At 37.7% G+C, this 24,041-nt stretch overlaps 2 protein-coding genes across 6 annotated transcripts in view; one reads left to right on the top strand and one right to left on the bottom strand.

The window, feature by feature from the left end:
- The window catches only part of MCPH1 (microcephalin 1), a 123,732-nt gene that overhangs the window by 23,629 nt on the left and 76,062 nt on the right, over window positions 1-24,041 (bottom strand). The window lies entirely within an intron of this gene.
- ANGPT2 (angiopoietin 2) overlaps window positions 12,029-24,041 on the top strand; it is a 39,055-nt gene continuing 27,042 nt past the window's right edge. For all 4 annotated transcript variants that reach the window (XM_065632272.1, XM_065632270.1, XM_065632269.1 and 1 more), the window contains exon 1: window positions 12,029-12,666. In XM_065632272.1, coding sequence (XP_065488344.1) covers window positions 12,385-12,666 — 282 coding nt within the window. In that variant the 5' untranslated portion in view covers window positions 12,029-12,384. The remainder of the gene's footprint in view (window positions 12,667-24,041) is intronic.

The raw sequence follows: 24,041 nt of genomic DNA, 5'->3' as shown, positions 1-24,041 counted from the left end.
AAATTCTGGACTGGAATCAGCCATCCTGCCAACACTTAGCGTCTTCGTGTAGCAAAAAATTTCTATTCATTCATTTTTAATTTCCATGTTAGTCCAAACTAGTCAAATGCAGAGAGGAAACTGGTGACATATATTAAAATTACAAAGTAACCAATGAAAAGTTTTTGCGACCAAAGTATAGCAAGGCCTTCGGATCCTGTTAGTGAGGTCTATGAGTCCATCGTGCCATAACCAGGGACTACAAAGTGGTTAAAGGTAATTATAGACACTGATTTTTTTCCTGGAGAATTGGCTATGTAGCTAAACCAGAGGTGTTTTTAGCAGCTAGTTGGAGTGTCATATGCTCTTTGTAAATCCTTACAGGACATGATCATGTGCTCAAGTGCATAAATCAAGCACATCAGCCAGAAGCCACCCTGGTAGGTGGGCATCCTTCCCAGAATGGGCTCCTGAGCAATAATCAGGTGCATCCATGAAGTCCAATAGGTTTCTTAAACTGTTTTCTCTTGGCTGTTCTGTCTGAATATGCTACGTATGTCTTAAAAAATCCTTTGGATAAAATTGGCCTTTTGACTCAGAATGCCTTTGTAGACTAACATTTAAAGGACACAGTCCACAATAAACCTACGCTATGTCTTCCTCCTTCCAGTTTGAGCCAATTGTCCTGGTATGGAAGCAGGATGTACTTCAAGTTCTCATGTCTTCACTGGTAATAAAGGATAAAATTAGTGCCAGGCTCAACAATCTGTCTTTATTAAATAAAAATAGTCATTTGCATTCTCATCCTGAATATGTAAAAGTTCCTTGCTTTCTTGTCCCTAGCAATGTACCAAATGAATATAGGGATTATTCTGAGTTTGACAGATGTTACACAAACTAACACGAGTAGGATGTTAGAGAAGCAGCATATGACTTGCCGAAAGCAATGGCCTGGTAGCACCTTGTTTGACCTAGCATTCAAAGTGAGAGGATGACAGGTAGTTTCTGCGATCTGTAGTAACATAGTTAACACTGAAAACAGGATAAATTAAGGTAAATATTTCTCAGGTTTCCGTGAGACTGGGAGCTGAAGTTCTTAGAAAAAACTCGATATGCGCTAGCTTGCACATTACAAAATTTCAAACTGCAGCCACCACAGTAAGTTTTAATAAGTAAAACCTGTATGCAACTGTGGATCATATTGTGCTCCTGTAGGCAGGACACCCAATTCCAATAAATTTAGAAGTTTTCAACAGAATCAAAGGTACTGAAAGGACATGCTTCCCAAGATAAACACGTACATGCCAAAAAAGACGGGCTGAACAATATTAGATATATAAATAGATAGGAGAAAAAAGTCTCAAAAGCAAAGTTAAATCTGTAGAATATGACCAGTTTTTACATGACTAACTTTGGAAATCTGAAAGAAAGGTCTTACAATGAGACTTTGAATGGGACTTACATGTTCAGGACTGCTAACTGAATTACTCGGAAATCAGGATTCTGGCTTCCAAAATCACGCTAAAACCAAATTATGTGTTTTATTTATTTGCCACCTTCTACTGCCATTCTGCAGGGTAACATTTTCATGCTTCTGCAACCACCAGGAAAATAATTATTTTCCTTAAATTTAAACTGTCATTTTTTTCTTAATATAATTAGTTCACAATCCAGGACACAACAGATCAAAACAGCTGAGTAACATTTGGCGTGCCCTAAAACAAGGTATCATTTCTTTTTACCTCAAAACCCTTGAGAAAATTTATCATAGCTGCAGTTCAGCTTTCAAATATAACCTGAAGTACTCATGTACTTAAGTATAATATTAAATGGCTGTAATGCTTATCCATGTTTATGAAACAGACATACATTGTTACCTAAAGGTGTAAAAGGACACTAGGAGTTTTGGAGGACTCAAAGCCTATATTACATACCACCTTTGAAAATCTGACTCTCATTCACTTATGAACATTAAACATTTTGAAGTTTTATATCATACAGCATTCAATAGACTAGAAAGTACAGAATATATGACTATTCCATCTCAGAGATGTTGTTAAAAGCGGACTGTAACAGCTGACACCAAAGCAGAACATAAACATTAAAAACAGAATAAAGATTTGGTAATCATTCATCCCTCTGGTTTTGCTCTCTTGCCTGTGTCTTTTCTTTCTGCTGCGCTTGGCAGATGTCCCACCTAGCAGGGGATGTCCTGTATTACGCAGTCAAGTCTTGTGTCTCATATGAAAAGCATATGGGACATGGCTTTCCCACATACTTTCATAGAAACCAGGCTATTTTTCAGATGAAAAACTGGAAAAATGACACGGTGCATGCAAGGATAAAACCTGCACGTACAGCAGATGCAGCACCAGCTACAGTGTATTTGATGTCCATGTGAGGAGCTATTACACAGTCCCAAACTGTCCTGAATTTCAACGTTTAGTATTTAGGGCTCAAAAATCTACTTTTGTCAAAGCAGATTAACTAGAAAAAAAATAAAGGAGACATGAAACCTTCTCGCTTTTGTTTCTAATCCTGAATACCTTCATTTCTGTTTGTCATCTGTTCATTTAAATTACTACATTCCCCCAGCTGTAATGCAGGGCAATACTAATTAAGCCATCTGCCACTTCATTTTTTGGAAACAGATGCCTCATTCTGACACGGAAGAGCCAGAAGAAAAATGCAATTTGATGAATGAACATTTAATGACTTTACGAACATTGAGAAACCACTGAGAGGGAACCAAGTTTCACTTACTGTAAAGCCTGATTCTCATTTGGACCAGCCACAAAAGCCAATATTTTAACTAGTGGTGACACCTCTTGAAAATACTTCCAGTTGTTTAACTAGTCTAGTGAATGTCTGGTGAGAAATCTGTACCTTTAAAAAAAATCCTCTCTGTGTAAATCTGATGCAAATGGCAACTGGTTGAATATTCACATGTTCTGGTTTAGTTTTAAAATATATTTGTATTTCAAATAAAGACAGCTCTTGGCCACTGTTGTTGTTCATGTCATTAACAACTTCAAAAGTCTCGGGCCATCCTATGTGAGCAGACGCAGGGTATCTGCAAATTATAATAATGGAGAAAAGACCCACATTTTGTTTACTTCAGCAGCTTCTGACCATTGTGCATGTGAGACACATCAGAAAAAGGTTCTGACTGATACTAGAAAAGCCTTCTAAATGAGAGGCCCACAGTTTGCTCTTAAAGCACCACTTTTTTCTTAGTTCTCCAGGCTATCTGTTTATTAGAATTGCTATTGTCTTCAAAGTACATGTAATTTTTGTTTATTGGGTGTACTGCAGTCTAAAATTGTGACCAGCAGAGTTAGGTAAGATGTTTGTCAGTGCAGATTTTCCCTTGATTGCAGAACCAGTGAGGTGAAATATATGAATACATGGAACAAATGTTCCAAAATAGAGGTTCTAAAGTCAATAGGATTAAGCATACTCTTTTGTATGTCGCTGGTAGAATTAATAATATAAAAAGAAGTTGTTCCAATATTGCAATGAAAACTAAAGAGATAATAATTTGCTGTGTCATATTGCAATAATTGTGTTTCACAGCTTGCAGGCATTAATATTAGCTTGTGGCTGACAGGTTTAATTTCATGGCTGTGAGAAAATTATTTCAAATACATTAATTGTATTTTTATTATCTGAAGGCTATTTTTTCTACAAGCAGTTTTCACACGGAGGTCCAACATAAACATTTTTTCTTCTTTCAGCAAAGTGATGAGGTTAAATGAGAGAAATTAAGAGATGAAAAAGCTTATCAGGCCATTTAATTCTTACTGCTGCCAGTACAGAGTTTTCCTTCACATATTTCAGTGTTTTGCCCATCTATATGAAATTACTCATGCAACAGGGATTGCACCACTTCTTATGAGAGGCTTTTCTACAGCCTCATAGATCTTAGCCTCAGAAAATATTTCTTTATACTTGCTATAAAATTAAAACAAAGTTTAGGCCATGACTCCTGATGGTTTCCCTGCCTGGAGTACTTCACAGCTGGCTGAAAACTCAGTCCCTCGCTAGCCCATCCTTCCTTGCCAGCTCTAAGGGAGGACTGCAATGGGGCTCCAGAACAGGCACTGCTTAAACATCTCAACTGACATTTATTTGGTGCTCTTAACCTTGAAGAATGTCCCTACAGCATAAAAGAATTATCTTTCCAGAGTGAGTTATCTATTTAGACCCAATTTCTTGGTGGAATATTATTTAATCATTTCATAGTCCAAGTGAATGCAGTACTGAAAAAGATGAGAGTCAAAACAACTAAGTTGGGATACAATAGTAAAAAAAAATGCAATAAAATGAAAAAATACTAATAACATAGTAATAACAGCACTTTAAGTTCAGACAATGGAACACATGTGAAATCTGGAACAACCATCACTTCCTCCAGTAAGTCAAACTAGAACTTTTAGCAAAAGACAAGAAATCAGGTGAGTTTATCCTCAGTTCTCATCACCTTCTGCAGAAAAGTGGTTAGGAGAAGGCTCCTGTCCTTCGCATGCAGTTGACAGCATTGAGGGTTTTATAACAAGCCTGAAGCCAGCATTCGTACGGTCTACTGAACTTCACAACGTGCATTTCACCTAACTTAGGTGCTTTCATCCGAGCTTGTTACTCAAGAGTCCTTTTCTGATCAGCAGAGAGAAGTCCCTCTGACTCCACAAGGAAGCCTTAGGTGCGTTGATCTCTGTAGTTAAACAAAGAAGGCCACCTTGACACACTCTGCAAGGATACAATCTTCATTAATGGAAGAGGAAAATATTCTAAGCTGGCTGAGTTAGGAGGTATTCTTCTAATTGACATGGCATCACCTAGGGAATATTTTAATTTTATTGTATGCATTTTTGTTCTTAAAAATGATACTTGAGTGGGCAAACAGGCAAAGGAAACCAGAAATTAGTAAAATAACGTCAGCTGATCATTAATTTGATTAATTAGATATGAAGTTGCTTGTATTCAAGAAAAATGCTATTCACTGGACATTGCTATTAATAACATACCACAGGCTACAGCTGAAGCAGTAACAACTAATATATCATTTAACACTAAAAGTGAAGCATTATTAGTTATTTAAAATAGAATTTGATCACAGATTTGGCTGAAGATATTGGCTTAAAAATCAAGTAAGCACATACAACTTCTATAATCAAGTTTAAAATGAAGCTAGTAAGCTAAGACTGAGTGATTTGATAGGATTTGTAAATATAAGTCAGTTTGGCTGTGGCTAGCCTGAACGGGGATCCATTTTCAAGCAATACTGACATCACCAATAACAGTCTCTGAATTTCACTTGTAGTGAGACAAAAGATTTCCAAATATTTGAATTTTCTCTGTGTAGTGAAAGTACTCAGGTAATAATTCAGATGTAGATAAAGCGAAAGACCGGTAAGAAGACTTTCTAATTGGTTTGTGTTGGGAAGAAGATATACCATTTTAATGATAGAATACTCAGAAAAGATTTGATCTTCTGTACACATTCCACTGGAGATGGAGGATTATCTTTCCAGCAAATGATTTATTTGGAAAGATAAAGAACTGACTGTTACTTAGCCAGTGAGGTACTTAAGTTAATATTTACACAGCAATAGGAGTTTCACTAGATGGTTGTATGGAGGCAAGGAGTCCAAGCTCAAAGGAGCCCTAATCTTAGTCTCAGTAAGCAGGTAATCTTTCTCCTGTCCCATCATAGGTTCTGATGCCTCACTAACCAGCGGAAAAAAGAAAAGTTTAGTTCCTTCCTTTGCTTGTACAACAGTAAGACCAACAATAAAAAGAATGCCCAGTTTTTGCAGCAGAATCAGCAAGAGGGTGGGCACTGTTTTTGAGAACTGTTACTGAACTATCTTTATTAGTATTGAAAAAAGCAAAGATTTATATTTATGGAGTGCAAAAATAGTTTGCAGTTGCTCTGTCCTTTTCAAATTGCACATCCATAATATAATTCAACAAATATGAATGTACGAAAATATGCTGCAAATATTTTTCTTGCACTCTCCATAAAAAGGTTAGCTTATGTACTGTATTTTTTCTTGAGGGAAACAGATGTCAGGAACTAGGTACCTTACTGTTGCCATAAATGTCCTCTGTCTCTCTGAAAGCTTTGTTTATTCCTCTTACACAGTTTCTCACTTCCTTTTCATTCTCTCTTTGACATCAGTTTATCTTTGAATTCAGATTCTTAACTTGAACATGCTCTTCGGAAGTATGACATGCTGTTATTATCAAATAAGTGTGCTATTACCAGATGAGAGACCCTTCCGCTAACCTGAATGACTGCTTACAAGAGGAAGGGTTTAAATCACAGTGACTGAGGTTATTTGTAAGGCTAGATTACTGTCAACTGCTTAGACATTTTAAAAACACATTCCTTTAAACAAATAGCATATGCATTTTTCTTTAAGATGTCAGTAAGGCAGACTTCTCATTTTCCAAAAGCCTTCTGGATTCTTTCACAATCTGCTGCCTTTTCACATCAGTGTAATACAATGTTCACATAACACAACAGAAGTGAAAGCCTTACATAAAGATTTTAGGTTTAAATTATCCAAAAGCACAAAACTCTAATGAAAAGGATATTTTTCAAAGAGCATGTAAACAGTGTATGAGCATGTAAAGTAAGAATATCTGTTAATCTTTTTCACATATAATTCAATAACAAAGAGTGTAAATATGCATGGGCTATGGAAATAATTTTTATAAACAGGTTTTAAAGGCCTTACTAGAGCTAGTTGCTACACATTAGCATGCAAGTTATTTCATTCCATTTCAAATTGATGGTAACCTGTTTAAACAAGTGCTATATTATGTTCTGCCCAGCATGGGAGATAGACAAGGCACAGCACTTAACACTGTCAAAGACATTCAGCAGTCCAATTGTAAGACTCTTAACATTAGCTATAATTTCCATGTTAATTCTGAAGTCATGCTATTTCAGTGTAAGATGTAGCTGCACTTGTTACCAGCTAAAGTTTGCTGTCATCACATAACTCTAAAGAGAATGAGCACAGACTTAGTGCACTATAGCCAAACAATATAAAAATGTTAAGGAGGAAGGACATCTAGCAACTATTCTTCATAATCCTGGGACTCATTTCCTACCTCTGCATGTGGATAATTCATCTTTCAAAGACTAAAATGAGATTGATGGAGACGTGGAGGTGGAAAAGTGGAGAAGTTCAGACCAAATAAAAAGGACAATAAGCAAATGATGGGGAAAGGAGGAGCATTTACCACTAATTTTAGAAGTGCTAAAGAAGTTAACTATGGGTTTTGATGAAAAGAATTTGTTTTGGCTTATCAGAAAACATAATAATTTGGCACTCCTCTCTTTCAAAGAATGATGTAAGATCTCAAAACATAACATTTTCAGCAGACTAAAAATCTAGTAGGGTCCAAGATCCTCTTCCCTGTTTTTTAAGTTACGAGTTCATGAGTCTTGTCCTTGTTGACATTTGTTCCTGAGAAACATGCTAAAATACTGCCAGTGAAAGAAAATATTTTGAAGCCAGCAAATGGAACTATTATACCACAAACTATGCTAATTAAATATTGAAGTACCAGGAATCAAAGGTGGGGACTTAACGTTGAGTGTCAAAATGTGAGGCATGCAAATAGCAGGAATATATAAAATACTTCATTAATTTATTCCAAGTTTCAGATAACTTTTCATCTCAGATTTGATTTTGAAGTTCCATATTCTCACACTACAGCATTTTCATTTGTATATGTGGATCGAATTTCCCTATAAGAATGCAACACCAAAACCTACATTTTATATTCTTCTGCCTTTATTTTGCACATATTTCATTACACATTTTTCCCTTGCTAAAAAAACCCCAAACCTGCTGAAATGAGAACTTGTTACCTACTAAATCAACATCTTGAAAGTTTTAGGTGGTTTAGGTGGCAAAGTTTGCAGATAACAGGCTAGAGCCAAGTCAATTTGTTACAATTTTCTTAAATTACTCAAAAACTTTTATGCTTCCTTTTCTATTGGAGATCTCACAATATCTCTGTATTTGCCTGTCAAACAGAAGCTGTGCAGCTGTATGTAAAATGATAATTGGAAAGATAGTGGTATTCAGGCATGTCTCTCAAGACAGCTTTGTCATAGGCTGTATGGAATCAAAACAGGATTGGCTGAGTAAGGGGATTTACTGTTTCCCAGGAAGGGAAATTGCCTGCAACACATCTGGCAAAATGTTCTAAATGTTTAGTTTTAACAAAATGTTCATTTCAGCTCTTCTTATAAGGTGAGTTCTGTAAAGTGGGTATCTTCTTTCTAAAAAGGGAAGGATCTAATTTGTACTCTAAATATACCAAGCCAGTATTTGCTATTTTATGTCAAATACTATATACACTCAGCTATAAAGCAAGCAGGAAATCGAAGGCTGAGTAGCTATATTTCAGCTTGCAGATTAAATGTACAACTCCATATTGACAGCAGAAATAAAAGATGAAGAGACAATGAACATGAAAAAAACCACCGAGAGGAAGCAACTGGTCTGAATCACAACTTTTTACTCAATTTGATACTGGCATATATAAGATGCCATGCCAAATTATTTACATTCCTTCCTACTTCATCATGCCTAACAATGAGATGTTCCTTCTCATAACTGACGGGAGACAGATCTACTCTGTCATTCAGCTTTTCTAGAATAAGCCCTGCCCTGCCCTGCAAGCAGACTTGTTATTATGCCTCTGAGGCTCAGTAAAAAGGCTGTATTCAGGCATCTTCCTTCCTCCTCCTCAGTTTTCAAGGACAAAAATGTATTTAACTTGCCTTACTTTTCACACCAGTTTTCTAAATTTAGCTGTTACTACTTTCTTTCCCCCTGAACTCTGACTGGCTTTAACTCCCTGGGGAGGCAGAGAAGACCACTTCCTCCTCCACAGCTGGGAAAGCTGCTCCCAAAGGGATAAAAAGGGCGAAGGATCACAAGCAAATCCTCCAAAAGATGCACCAAATACAGCGCTATCCTGTACTGAAGGGTTAAAGGGATGTATATTTATTTTGTTGGCAAGGTGAACGCGCACTAACTTTCTTGGGCAGTGGGAAAGAGCACTTCATTAAAGCAATATGAGCCTGTTGGACCCAGATGGGGAAACAGCTAAACCCTCCCTCAGTTATGTGTGTGTGTTGGGGGTTGTATTCCAGTTATTGCCCCTACAGCCTGGAAGTATCATGGAAAAGTTGAGGAAAACATTACCATGGTGAACCTCAGGGTGTTACTGCAAGAACTGAGTAGCTAACTGGTGGTGCCTGCTGTGCTGGTAAGGGTCTTCCATTAGTAATTTGTTGTCACTTCTCAGAATAATACCTGCACTTTCCATACCTTTTCCCTGAACTACTGACAGCTGCCATAGCAACTGGCCATTCATTCATTCATTCATTTATTCATTCAAAAAAACAAAACACAAACAATACAAAAAGCCCACCCCACAAAAACCCAAACCCAGCCAAAAAAGCAGTAAAGGGGGAACTAGATTCTCTTTCCAGTATTCATACAACCACAGTTCTCCCTAGTGGAGGTCCAAGATACAGCAAGCCCTGTGAGGCAGCCTCCAAGTTCAGCTTTGTCCTGGCCCCATTACGGCTCAAGGGCCTCTTGGGGTCACGCATCGGCCTTTCCTAATGGAAAACAGGCTCCAGTTCAAACCTTTAGAGACACTTCAGTCTCCTCAAAAGCCCTACAAAACTGAGCTGCCAGATCACGTTGGTGATCTGACTCACCAGTGTGGCATATTGATGGCAAGCTTCATAGTAATTCAAAATCTGTCGATTTAATCAAGCCTGTCGAGGAAATCCTGTCTAATGAATTCTCAGCATCCATTAAATCTTGTCTTTTATCTATGTAGAGTCCCTTGTCCCTATGTCTAATAATAAAAACCAAAACCCCTGAAAGATTACACTGGTCAGTCTCATCTTTCCCTTTAACGTCTAAGGGATTAAAAAAATGCATGAAAATATACTGAGAAAAATTAAGATTACCTTCCAGTTTCTTCTCATTTAGGAGGGAGATCCTTTCAGGGCTGGAGGATTCTTATTTTCAGCGCTGCTCTATTGAGGGCCCTATACTCTTTGGACTAGCTATGAGAGCTTTGATGAAGCAAGGAGCAGACCAGTTTAAGGATGAATACAAGTCACAATAGGAAATTCTCATTTAACTTAGAAAATCTAAAAAAATATTCAAAGAAAAGAAAATACTGAATATGAATGTCTGGTTAGATACCTAGAAATGCTTCACACAGTCTAGTGTATAAATCTAATCCTACTTGCTGTCCTCATTGCATAATAGTAGGTTTCCCAACTACCTTGCAAAGGGCTGTTATTCACATGGAATTAAGCATTCTTTCAAAGACTGCAATATATTGAAAAGCAGAAATTACTATGGAGAAAGCTTTTGAGACTTCATTAACAATGCAGGTAGCTGTCACATTAATTTGCTTTGCCACTGCAACACAAAGTTGAAGGGATGGAGAATGCTTAATTTCTATGCCAAACCCTCCAAATACATACATTTGGAAGAAAATAATCTTGACTGTATCCCAAGTTCCAACCATATTCCTCGATTTCCACTGGCTGGACAGACGAACACTCCACAGGATGAAAATCTGACAAACAGGTTCCCCAGATCACAGTCCCAAGTATAATTTGAGCCTTTCTGAATTTAATTCTAAAGATTTTCCTCTCCAGAGGTAGCTATGTATTATGTAGAGAAATCCCAACAGCTTCCAACAACGTAAGGCATGTATTATAGCTGCTACAACTATTTGTGACAACCCCTGAACACAACTTCCATGATTCAAGAAGTAAAGACCGCATTAATACACTGTATGAAATATAACAAGTAGTATAAAAAAGTCTGTCCTAAGAGATCCCGAGGCACTCTGGGATTTTTCTCGTATAAGAGAAACTTCAGTCTGTAACTCATGTTAGTTTGACTAGCATGGCATTCCCTTTGTTTATTTTAATTAAGAAAAATCTTCCAGATCCAGACCCAGCAAAACTCTCAGGCAGTTTGTCTTCAGGAGGCAGTATACTATCGTACCGGTTTCAAAAAGATATTTTCTAAAACAGAGAAGTAACCTTTTCCAAAATTTCAGTGGAATAAACTCTTTCTCAGAGTTTGGTAAGTTGCTTAGTAATTTTCCGCTTTTTCAAGATCACTGATTCCTGCAGAGAACATGGGAGTGGGAAGGAGGGGGAACCCCCTTTTTACTCTTACATATACATTTCAAATACTTACTTTCTTAGAGTTTCCCTCACCTTTTACAGGTATTTCCCACTTCGGAGGGCACAGAAGCGGGCTAGCGGGAGCTGCCAGGGTAGCTGCTGTCAGCCATGCCACTTGCGAGCCCTTCCTGCCACTGCCTCTGCAGTTATCCCAGCTCACTTGTGACTTGCAACTCTTGTTAACACTAGCACTTCCAAAGTTAGCCATTTAATACAGACAAACAAAAAGGCATTTTTAAAAAGGTGCACAAATGCTTAACTCTTCAGAGACATGCTTAAAAATAAGTATTCATCTCAGAGATTCAGTAAAATACAATGTCTGTGTCCAACTGAAAACTTTTAATTAAAACCCCTCTCTTGTTCTCTTTGCAAGGACATGCCCAAGCATGCTTTTGTATGCTTAGGACAGTGTCTTTCTTTGTAATTATACAATGCATTAAACACAAACAAAATTGCATCTTGGTTCAATGCACTAAAAAAAAATACTTAAGGAGAACAAACAAGGCCAGGAACTTCTCTTTTTTGGACAGTGCTTAAAAATGATTACCACCACAAATAATTTACAAGCATAGTTGCAGGCTATCGGAACTGATTGCTCTGTCTAGGAAAGTCTTAATTAGAGCCGTGCTGCAGCAATTCGCAGGGGTCCTGTTGCTGCCGGCTCCTCCCCGGGGTTTCCTCCCGCTCCGCGCAGCCCCGCGCCCGGGCCAGCGCTCCCCCCGCCTGCAGCCCGCTCTGCGAACCCCCCCCCGCAGGAAGGTGCTGGCGAAGCCGGGAGGGAGGAGGAGCAGCCCCGCTCCACATGTCTGCCCGCTCCTATCAACTTATCATATAAGGGACGGAGCGTGATCGATTCGGGTCCCCAGGCCGGAGGGAGCCGCTGGACTTGCGGGGCGAGGGGCCGCTCCCCCGGCTGCGCGGGACCGCGTTCGCTCCGCGCATCTGACAGCTCCGGAGCGGCGGCTGCGGAGAGGGCGGCACGTTTCCAGTTCGCAACTGGGACAGTACAGAAGCCCAGCCCTCATTCCGGCGGCACATGGCAGCTGAGCACTCCGTTTAAGCGCAGGTTAACTAGATCTGGGCTCTCGCTTAGCGCAACTCCAGCACTCGAGGTTTGCTGGGTTACCGCAGGAAGTAAAATGCAGCTGACTGTATACTTCTGTTGGGGCTGCAGTGTTTTCTTAGCTTCAGGATACAGCTCCTTTAGTAAGAGCATGGAGATAGGCAAGAAGCAGTACCAGGTCCAGCACGGGTCCTGCAGCTACACCTTCCTTCTGCCGGAGACGGACAACTGCAGATCTTCCACTTCTTACGTGTCCAACGCGGTGCAAAGGGATGCACCTTTAGATTACGACGATTCAGTTCAAAGACTGCAACTACTTGAAAACATCATGGAAAACAACACTCAGTGGCTAATGAAGGTAGGGGAATGTAATTTCTATTATAAAAATCTTGTTTACAACATCCTGGTATCTATTTCATTGTGGTTGTTTTTTTTTTTTTTCTTCTGACAGTTTCTAAATTCACAAAATGCATTATCTAAATTAAATTTCTGAATTACCTTTCAATCCAAAAGTTCTTTTGGAGTCTGAGAAGAAAATTTTACAGATGAGAAAGGAACAGAGAACTGCACTGTTATGCAGAGCTCATGCTTTAAAGTTTGTTATTACATTTGAGTTGCTTGGACAAATAATAATTACATATACAGGCAGGCTGCGAGCATGTCTGAAATTTCTGACAGCTACTAATTTATAATCAACTGACAAGGGCTATTTTGTCTCTATTTAAGAATGTAGAATGTACCTTTATCCAAGGCAGCTTTGAAAATTTTTTTTTGAAACGTGACTTCAAAACTTGAATGCAGAAACTAACATGTGAGCCACGCTGGTAAAGAATTGTAATTCTAAGCAAGGATTGCAAGTCTGACTTGCAGTGAAACTAGCCCAGTGAAGTGACAGAATTTCAAGAAAGTTCATTAGCGGATATCCTTCGCATCCTGTAACATTTCCATTCAAATGTACAATATTGAAGGGAAAAATAATCTGGGAAAGGTGTTGCGGTTTCCCTTTAATGCAACTTCATTGCAAGGGAAAATGACTAATTTATTGCCAAAGTGACAACATTTGTAAAAATATACCAGAAACAACAGAAAAACATGTATACTGCATAGGTTCTTAACATTACTGGACAATAAACCTGATCACTATTCCATATTTGTGTAGAAACTCATTTGATTCTAAATGCTGTACAGTTCAATAGATTTTGATTTAATAAACCTTTATTTCATCAGTGCCTGAAAAAGTGTCATAGTATAGTTTAATTGCATATTAAATTTATGTGTGTTTACATCTTATACCAAGATGCCTATCTTCTAAGCCATAAATATTTTGAGGACTTAACTGAGCAGTTGACATAGTGTCTCCAAGTAAATGTTCAAGTGATGTCATAAAGGTTTTTTTTTTAATAAAGAAAGAAATATTTGTTGCAAATGGAGAGAATTCATAATTATCTACAATAAGTAGCCAATTCTTTATTCTAAACTTATATGATTATGAAATAATTTTGCATTAGGGTTCACTTCTCTCATCAGTTACAAAGTTAAAGAACTAGCACGATACAGTCAAAGGAACCTGCTAAAGAATTTGCGTGTGTAAGAAACAGAAGTTACGCTTCAAAGCAGAAAGCACAGTATTTTCATCTACCTGAAAATGAACCTTGAAGCTTAAATCCAAAATGCATACACTTGAAGGCTGCAGTGTGGATCTCTAAATCTGTCTATGGGTTTACGATGCTTAATTTAGACATCCAAATAAAAAAAAGCTCAGTAGCTTTTGTTTTTTTAATCTCACAGGCAAACATACTTCCCTCCACACTTACTTACCTTTCTTCTTATTAATTTACAATGCTCACTATTGTAATGTTAAGACCAACATTAACAGATGTGCAATGCAGGATGAAAAACACACAAAGTAAAACAGTCTAATCTACCCAGCTGCTAAGCAATTTCCTAACATAAATAGTAAAATAACACACAGGACTCCAGCGCTAAATGCCACTTAAGTAGGCAAACACAGTATCATAAGTAGCATCAGGTAAACAGAAACCAGTAAGCAAATTCCAGCATCCTTATTTAGTAAAAACTCTGCTTTTTTCCTGTCAGTCCCTGGGAAATCAGTTACAAGAGGAATAGGATAAGTATATCTAACCCATTGATTGGGGGATCAGAATGCAGATTCTGTTTTACAAGACAGAGAAATGTTACTTTTATTTGAGCAAAGATTTCTAAATGAGATACTTTAGAATAGCCTGATTTTTTTTTTCTAGCTGTCCCACAGCTAAACATCCTGTAACATAACGGCTGTTTGCCTTTTTCACTATTTTAACACCTGCTCTTTATGTCATCTGTTTTGTTCACAAAGAGACTCCAACAAAAGTAGCTTTTCCTCAGATTTGCTTTGCTAGAGACACCTGGTCTGTGAGTGAAGATGAAAAGCAAACAATAACCTTTTAAGTTGCTCACAGAGTTTACTTGCTGTTTTTTTAAGGTCACTAATACATATTCCTAGGTTCGTATTTCAGCTTACCAAAATATAACACTAGATTAGTCAAGGCATGGCAAAAAAAGTTGGTTTTATACTGTACTGAAAGCATAAGATTGACTTCAAAAATAACCTGACATTAACTTCTCAGAAATTGCACAAAAGCTGCTTTAGGTCTTGCTTTTTTAAGAACTTATTTTGCTCATTTAAGAGGCATTACCTGTTTTGTTTTGAAGTTGTGTAAAAAAAAATACATTACAAACTTTTAGCGTGAATTAACCTTTAAACGTCATTCCTGAAGTATTGCACATCCCAAAACATTTTTACACTCCTCCTCCCCTCCTGCCTTTAATCCATCAACTAAAGGAAACATTCTGTTTCTGAATGAACACGAGGCTGTATGAATGGAACAGCATGGGAAGTGTGCGCTTCATCTGCTTAATGGACAAACACAATGGGAAGAAACTGAGTTACGTAGGTCCAGGTTCTTTTCTGATCTGCTCCTGCATAGGGAGCAGAAGACTCTGTTCTACAATTGCTACAGATTGCTGCTTCATGCAAACACATTTTTTAGGTCCGAACTGTGTTAATGCCTTATGCCGCTACTATACATACCATACATAAAATTGGAAGTCTTTTCAAAAGTAGATTATGTTTAAGCGTTCAGATGACACACTAGAACAAACCACTATTCCGTCTAATCCAGTGGTTAGCAGCTTTGCTGTCGAGCAAAAGCCAAAACCCTAGATCAACTGCACAGCAATATACCTGAAATGAACTTTCTTCTTTGACTTTCCCTACCTCGTGATCAATTTGTCTATGGAAGTGTAAGATTTTTTTTAATGTGTATGTGGGCAGGGAGAACAAACCTCTCAATAATAAGATTTTCAATTAATTTGAGAGGATAGCGGATTGGTATACAGCTGAGATACAAGACTGGAAATTTTAAATGCAGACATGTCTGTTGGCTACTATACATTGGATTTTTTTAATATAAAAACAACATCAGATTTTCAGATATTCCTAAAAGACAGGCAGTTCCCCTAAGTTCCACAATTAAACAAATCTCTATCCGAATTAATGGCAGCTTTACCATTTGGATCATGGCACTTCTACTCAAGGAACTGCATTTTTTCAGGTATTAAGACATTGAAATAACCGAATGCTAACTTGAATTTACTTCTTAGTACATAAACTAGATCCTATGATTCTAGAAATATGACTTTGTTCAAAGCAATAGTGTAAAGGAAACGGGTCATACTTTCTTAGTCTTTCCTGTTATAAACGTTTGAAAACAATGAATAATCAAATTGATTATAGCATATGGAATACAGGTAATTTGTTTGTAGTTTATCAGTAGATCAAAAGACTAGAAAATAGAAGTCTGTGCCAGGAGTCAACATTTAAGCCTAAGATAAGACCTTGAATCCTGACCCATCCCAGCAGACTGGGAGGGGGTCACTTTGCTGATAGAGATGTGGTATCTTTGGATACTCTGAACTCAGATTAGGTTCTCCTTGTCATATTATTCTGGAAGCCTAAAACTCTTTGTCAGTTTGAAATGTGTTTCCTCTCTAAGCACAACACAATCAGATGTTTTAAGATGTCTGGGAATGAATGCTTATAATTTCTGATGAGCAATTACCAAGGAAGGGTTATAATTATTGTCATACTTGTATTGAACTTCATATCTCAAATACAAAAAGATATTCTGATACGCCGTCATCCAAAACCAGCTGCACACAATGGACAAGGACAAATATCTTGTACTCTGTTGGATTTTGAAGTACGCAAGAGATGATTCTGACTCTGAATCAAGAGCTGCATTCCTTTCCTAAGAAATGCATCTGTTTTCACTTATTGTGAAAAATGCTTGTTTCTCTCTATCAACTATGTATTTGCTAAGCAAAAGAGTACTGGCAGGATCCAAAAGAAAATGCTTTTTTACTTTCAGATTAGTAGATGTTACCGGATAAAGTTTCCATACTACTTTAAATGATCTGACTATGTAGTTTATTGTTATATCTCCTTCAGGTAAATTTCTGTGAAAGGATTTGAAATGACACTTTCGCATGTGTTTACAAATTATGTTGTAAAGACTATTTCTGCATCATTCCACAAATACCAAATTGGTGAAACAGGTATGAAATTGTACAAAATCAACAAAGAGGAGTAGAGATTTTCTTGTACAGATCTACAAGACAAAATGGATGTTGAGAGCTCTCCATCTCCAAGATGTTATCAGTATAAAATGTGATAAACAGAGGCTTGTTTTACTGAACCAAGCTCTTGCTAGTATTCAAGATATATTTTCATGTGCTTTGTTTGTTATTAATATGATCATAAACTTATGATCTTTGACTGGTCCAAACAGCAAATTGGGAGACTTTCTCCATTAATTATTCACATCAAGTGCTTTATTTTTCTTTTTCTTCAAATGCACATATAGGAAATGAGCCTGGAGATGCTTGAGTCAAGAGTTTCCAGTCTTTTTTGTTTGCATACGCACTTGACATACAAAACTTAATAGCAAAAGAATTAGAATATCTTAGAAACTTTTGCAGGGAGGCTGGGGTTCAGAATGGTGTTTCTTTAAAAGACAATTATCCCATTACTTTGCCTTTTTTTGTTGTTATTTATGAACTAATTCAATAATGTGCATTCTACCATAGTTTACCAGGAGAAACAACTGATATAATTTGCCCAATTCCTAATCACAAGAAAGAAGCTATCATGTATTTATTGCTTAGAACAGAATTTTGCCCAGAAGACACAGATACCCATTTCTAACCTTCAAAATATGTCATCTAGTATCTTCAGTGACTGTATTATACTGTCCTTTTCTAATACAGTATTTGTATTTTTTAAAAGATACCACATTATTTGAATTACTATACTTCTTCCAGTAACCCGAGGCAATTTAGTAAACCACTATTTATTTAACAACCTTTTACATACTTTAATGCAAGAACCTCTGTTTGCATCTGTTATTTCATGGGATTTTACATAGCTTTGGCTGAAAGCCAAGATGGGGGCAAAGTACGAGTGTTTTCCTCCACCATTATGATAATTATAGGGGTAGACATGCAAAATGCTGCCAACTGATTTAGAAGACATAGTCTCAAACCTTAGATTAGGGTATGTAAGAGAGAGGTGCCACTCTTGTATCCTTCTCTGGAGCTCAGCAAACCCAGAGTTTCATCAGATGACTTAGCCTACCTTGATTAGCTGCCTAGAATAAGTTCAGCCTGTCTCTTCAGTGGGGAAGACAGAGAAATAGAGGAATGGAAAACTTAAAAGAAATCCCCCTTGAAGAGGCAGATTTATCAGCATTGCTGAAGAAGCTGCAAAAGCTGGCATGCTGCACAGTCCTCATCCTGGCATACTACTTTGGCACTAAAGTTTGTGAGCCTCAGAATCAAGAGACAATAGGTAGAAAGTAGAAATGCGGACTAGGCTGCAGATGTGATATGAATATACAGATAAACAACATGCTTCCCACTTGTTAAAACAGTTTAGCTACAAGAGTCAAATCAGGACTGGTGGCCTTTCCATAGAGTTTGGTGTCTTCCCATTCCCATATACTGACAGAATCATAGAAGGCTTTGGGTTGGCAGGGACCTTCAAAGATCATCTAGTCCAACCCCCCTGCCGTGGGCAGGGACACCTTCCACTAGACCAGGTTGCTCAAAGGCCCATCCAGCCTGGCCTTGGACACTTCCAGGGATGGGGCACCCACAGCTTCTCTGGGCAGCCTGTGCCAGTGCCTCACCACCCTTACCATAAAAAAATTCTTCCTGGATCAGAACATACAAGTTGTACTTCAAAGAAAAAGGGTTCTGCAATCTAGCTGGCAGTAAGATACTGAGGAAGCCTTAAAGATACCCACACATAGTGCAGAATGGGAAAAGGGAAAAATTGTCTCTTGAATAAAAAAATATTTCATGTATATACTAGTATATGAAACAAGGATGTCACACAGAGAAAATATTTTGGTAGTCCAAATGCTCTCACTAGGAAATCTCTCACTGGTAATAACAGCTAAATCACTGAGAAAACATTTTGTCAGTGGACCATAAGTATCAATATAACCTTAAAGAAAAGGAAAGTTTCTATGGCACTGAGTAAGAAGTTTCAGAAACAAGCACAGACTATTTCATCTGCCATTTTATTCTTTCAATTTCTCAGACTAACCAAATATAAATTGCAGGTAAAGAAATAATAGGAGCATCAGATAATTTCATAGGGCTAAACATCTGGGGAAAAAAAAGTGTATGGCATAGTAATTTAGCACTTACAAATGCCTTACAGATACAGCACATTCCACAGTGGAACAAATTAAACCAAATAACCTTACACACACACACACACAACTGCTTTACAACTGGAAATACTGTGATCATTTCATTTCCTTTAACAGACATATCTCTAGGAAATGGGGCAGAGGAAAAAAAGAACTGTATTTATTCTGTAGTGAGAATTAATGAAACATTATTTGGTGAACCTAAAGTCTATTCCAAGTAAACCAAGCTTGGAGGAAATGTTAAAGAATTCTTCAGGTTACAAAATCCAGATCCATGTTTTGTATAAAATAAATCCCACACCTAAATAGTTCTGCAAACACTCACTGTCAGTTTGCAAGCTGCCTAGGAAAATACATTACTCCTCCTTAAATGTCGTTTTTAGAAAAATGCTTACTATGTTCTGAATAATTACTGAAAATCCTATTAGTTTTTATCATTTGTAGAACAGGTTAAACCTAAATTAAGATCTTGTTTACAAAGCTCAGCAAATGTATCCTGCAATTTGTAGGATTAGGAGATATCTGTTCTCATTCCAACTTCCAACACATTATGGCTGAGTCTGGAGAGAGAGAAGCTAAAGGAACTTTGCTGCTGTCTTTATACTGCCAATATGAAGCTTTATCAGTTTTTCTAATAATCTTTCAGGAGCCTACTAAGGTCACAAAAAGGTCTTACTGCTAAAAAGAGAAGGCTGATAGAATATGCAACCTTCTCTCTGTTAACTCCTCTCTCTGTTAGCAAAAATATGGATGGAAAACTAGTATTCTTCACAGCATTACATTTTTCACAGAAGCTGTAGGGAGTGAAACATTTCCCTCTCCAGATGAGCGAATATTTCAGATTTCTTAATGACAGCAACTTTCTTTCCAATTCAGCTGTATCTAAATATTCCCATTAAACTCAAGCAGCATTCAGTGTCTGTCCTAACTTAGCTGTAACTCCCTTTAATACCATAGAGAAAAAAATTATCTTTTCAGTTTTGTATTTGTATGCAGGTCGCAAGCATCATGATAGAGTTTAAAAAAAAGGGAAAGTATATAGGGTTCCTTTACCCTCTGTGGAACAATATATCAACTTTCTATCATTGGTTTTGGACAGGGATTAAACTCTGCATTGTGGTAACACAGTTGAGAGTTTAATAGTCTATTTTATTGAATAGCTAGCTACATCTTATTATTTAAGTCTCCACAAGGAGGAAAAAAAAAGCTTTGCTTGATACATTACAGCTCTCTCAATGTAAGCAACTGAAATTCTTTAAGAGGCATTCCATTTTTAGACTCTTTAGTACCTTTTAATAATGTAACCATCAAGAAATTGAAGACAGCTTCATGCATTTCAAAAGCTGCGCTTAACCATGCAAGAGGACTGAGTAATTCGGTATAAAGTCAAAACTAGCATATTAGAACATTCTGGTGTGGTACAGCATAATCAGTCACACAACTGTCATAATTTGAGCTACTTCAGAAGCAATGTTTTGGTGTGCTTTTTAAATAGCGTCAAAACCACATGAAAACACATTAGGCAAATGTTTGACCTTTAACTATCACTCCACTTCATATAACTTTTTCACACGGAGAAAAGCTAAGCGTTCTTATCTTTGAAGAAAAAGTGTATCCATTTAAAAACAGTAGGATCTTCTTCAAATGTCTAGTATAGAAGTGAGTAAGCAGTGTATTAAGCCCTGTCCAAACAGCAGCTCTGCAGCCCTGTTCATTTGCGCGCTGCAAGCAGCAGGAGTCATTCACCTCGTGTACTCATGCTATCAGCTCCATCGCTATGCTTGCTTTTTGGTTCAGGCCTGCACCTGACGTGCGTGATCCTGGAAGGAAAAAGCCTCTTTTGTTCCATTCTGTTAGGGTGTGGGAATGGGGAGACACCCAGTGCAGTGGAAAGGACATTTCCTGGGCAATAGCCATAGCCCTCACCCCACCAGCAGGTCCCCTACATATGACACGACATCAGCACACCGGAGGCCTGCTGCTCATCATATGACCTAATATATAGACTTACACTGATGTATTTGAGTCACCTGAGCGGTTTAATTTTGATAGCTGGCACCTGAAAATCTTTCTAGTTTTGTCTTCCTCCACAGAACTTGTAGACATCATACTAAGACACTTCATAAACTTCTTTTAGGTCCTTTCCTTTGAACTACTACGTTATGTTCTGTGCACCAATTTTCCTTCTCATTTTCCATTTTCAAGGTGTAACCACCTGCAAGATATTACTTGAAACTCACTGTTTCAAAGTGAAATATAAACCAGCCCCTTAAGGAGAATGTGCCAATTAGTCAAGAAGCAGTAGCCTCATTTTTCCATGGTACCAGTTGTCAACTGACAATCTCAGCTGTGCAAAAAGTCAACATTCAAACATCAAAAAAGTTGCACATCAAAAATGAAATATATGTAGCAATGGAAAACACTCCTGCCCTACTTTCCTATTGCAATCACAGATATCCTGTCCATTCAGACAGTTCAATATTCAAGAAAATTCCCTGGTGAAGACTTAATGAAACAATTTCCACGTTTTTTGCTTTTCTTTTCAGAAAGCTTTTCCATAAACAGGGTAATTCAGCTATTCAAAGGGAACACCAACTTCCAGTTTCTTAATACGACTTTAAAAAAATGGATAAAGTAGGCAAAAGACAGCTTAAGTGAATTAGGAAAGTGAGACAAAATTTTGTATTTTTTGGCTTCTAAGGAATTGATTTGAGTAAAACAAAACTTCCTTGCATGAAGTCTGAACTTTGACCATATTAACTATCCCTGCATTTTTCACTTATGTCAAACTTCCATCCTGATACCAGATTTTCAGTCAGATGTAATGATCGCCTATAAATAAGAGTAAATTGAAAACCCCTGTTGTAGCTACTGAAGCCTTTCTGGGAATGGTTTCTGAAAACTACTCTGGCATGATGAAATAAGGTTCAAATAACTAGAAGGTAAACTCCAAAACTCATAACTTAACCCTTAGAAATGTATAAACTGCAAAAAATATAAACAATCTGACCCTGTCTTACCACGTACAAGCAAGGATTCTGACAACTACAGTTTACCAGCTATAGAAATATAGTTAGTAATACCCTGATTCTTTTCCCTGGCACTTTAGTTTATTTGACTTGCATCTAGGGAAAATTTATCCATATTTTGAGTTCAGCTTCTTTGTGATGGTAAACTTTATTATTTTAAAAGGCTCTGAGGACAGCATACAAAAACCTAGCTGTGCTCAAAACAAGTAGAAAACCCCCCACTGACTTTTTAGTGAAACTTAGGTTTCATCTGATGTATCTAAAAACTCACTTGACTCAAAAGGTGATTTTTTTTTTTGATTATTTGATAATGGAACAAACCAGTAAATCAGACATGTTCTTTAAGGCTTACTTCATGTGAACTATCTCTAACTAGTAAGGGTGCTATTAGAATAGAAAAAAAGAGTGATCATTTTAATCACAAGGAAATACACATTTTCCTTTTCTTGTCCCTCTCAAGTCCATGTGGGAGTAACATTTCCCAAGAGTCTCATCTAAGTCAAGTCCTTCGCACTCACCATTTTCCTCAGTGAATTTCCTTCCTATTTCACAATGTTTTTTAACCCTCAAGCCAATCAGACAATTCCTTCCCTCAGCTGGCTTTAAGATCAGTCTTCCAGCCCCCTTTGGCAGCTCATTGCCTTATGAATTCCTCTCTGTGACACATCCATTTTAAAAATTCTGCTCACACAGATTCAGTTCCTCTTTTTTTTTTTTTTTTAAGCTGCCTCCTTCCCTCCTTCTTTCCCTTCATTAAGACCATTCAGCTTACTGGCTGCCCAATCTGAGCTCCCTTTTCTTTATCTCCCTTGTCATTCAGGATTCTCAGGTCTGGGTTCTTCTGTCCTCCTTGTCAAATTTGTTTTTAACCCTCATCTACATGCATAGTCTCCTGGGTATTAAGACAGATCGCTTCTTTTTCCAGCTAGCTGCATACAGTACCAATGACAATGTACTTTCTCCATTGCTGGATGTGGTTATTCATCTTGAGAGCAGTATTCTGCATCCAAGGGAGTCTCTGGAAAATGCATTTAAAATTCTGCCTGTTCAGTGGCCCATCCCATCAGATCCTGACAGACAGGGAGAGTTTCTTCCCATAAAAGACCCATCTTATAATGCATACCTTTGTTCTCAGCCATTTTTGCTGGGAGTTCCTCCTATTCTATAGTACTATAATCAATGCCAGTAGCATCATTTGTTTTGAGAGAATTCTGGCTCCAGTTTCTGCTCTTCACAGAATGGCACCAACTGGCAGCTGCCTGTCAGGCTTTCAGGAGCACTGGCTGGGACTCACCTCCAGAGACGACTGTCGTCACTGCCTGAGTGCCCTGTGGGGCACCAGAGTCAACGAGGAACTTTTGGAAGCAATGGCTTGGTTCTGTTCCAACAAACTAAACTGCCTGCTTTTAGATGGATAATCCTAGCTATTGACGCAAAATTTTAAAAGAAGTATTTTTAATCAGGATTACATAATTTTAAATATTTTTTTTTCTGCATCACACACTGCATTTTGCTTCTGCAACATGATGCCTACACGTGCTAATCTTATTTCCAAATATTTGTGTTTGTCCACTCTTAACACAGTAGCTTCCCATTTTATCTTTCAAGCACGGCATTCCTCAGAAGCTTTTACTTTAAAGACTCTTAACCGTGCTAATGGAACAGCAAAGGGAAATAAATAAGTGGCATTTGACAAGAACATATCAAGATGTTCAGTTTTTTAACCAAATGGAGGTGACTACCTGAGCGTCCCTTACTTTATGCAGCACTTAGTGCTTTCTGTAGTACAGTCAAGTCCATTTTGATTTCAGGGTCCTGCTTCCCCCAAGTATTTCGGAAACCTCAGGGTTTGGTCTAGCACGTGAAGAAATTTTGAACTAGCGATGAAAATGTAGCTAGCATATTAGCAATGGAAACTGTGGAGA

Source organism: Caloenas nicobarica, chromosome 3 (assembly GCF_036013445.1).
Source record: "Caloenas nicobarica isolate bCalNic1 chromosome 3, bCalNic1.hap1, whole genome shotgun sequence".
NCBI lineage: Eukaryota > Metazoa > Chordata > Aves > Columbiformes > Columbidae > Caloenas > Caloenas nicobarica.
This window is presented reverse-complemented; position numbering and strand designations above follow the sequence as displayed.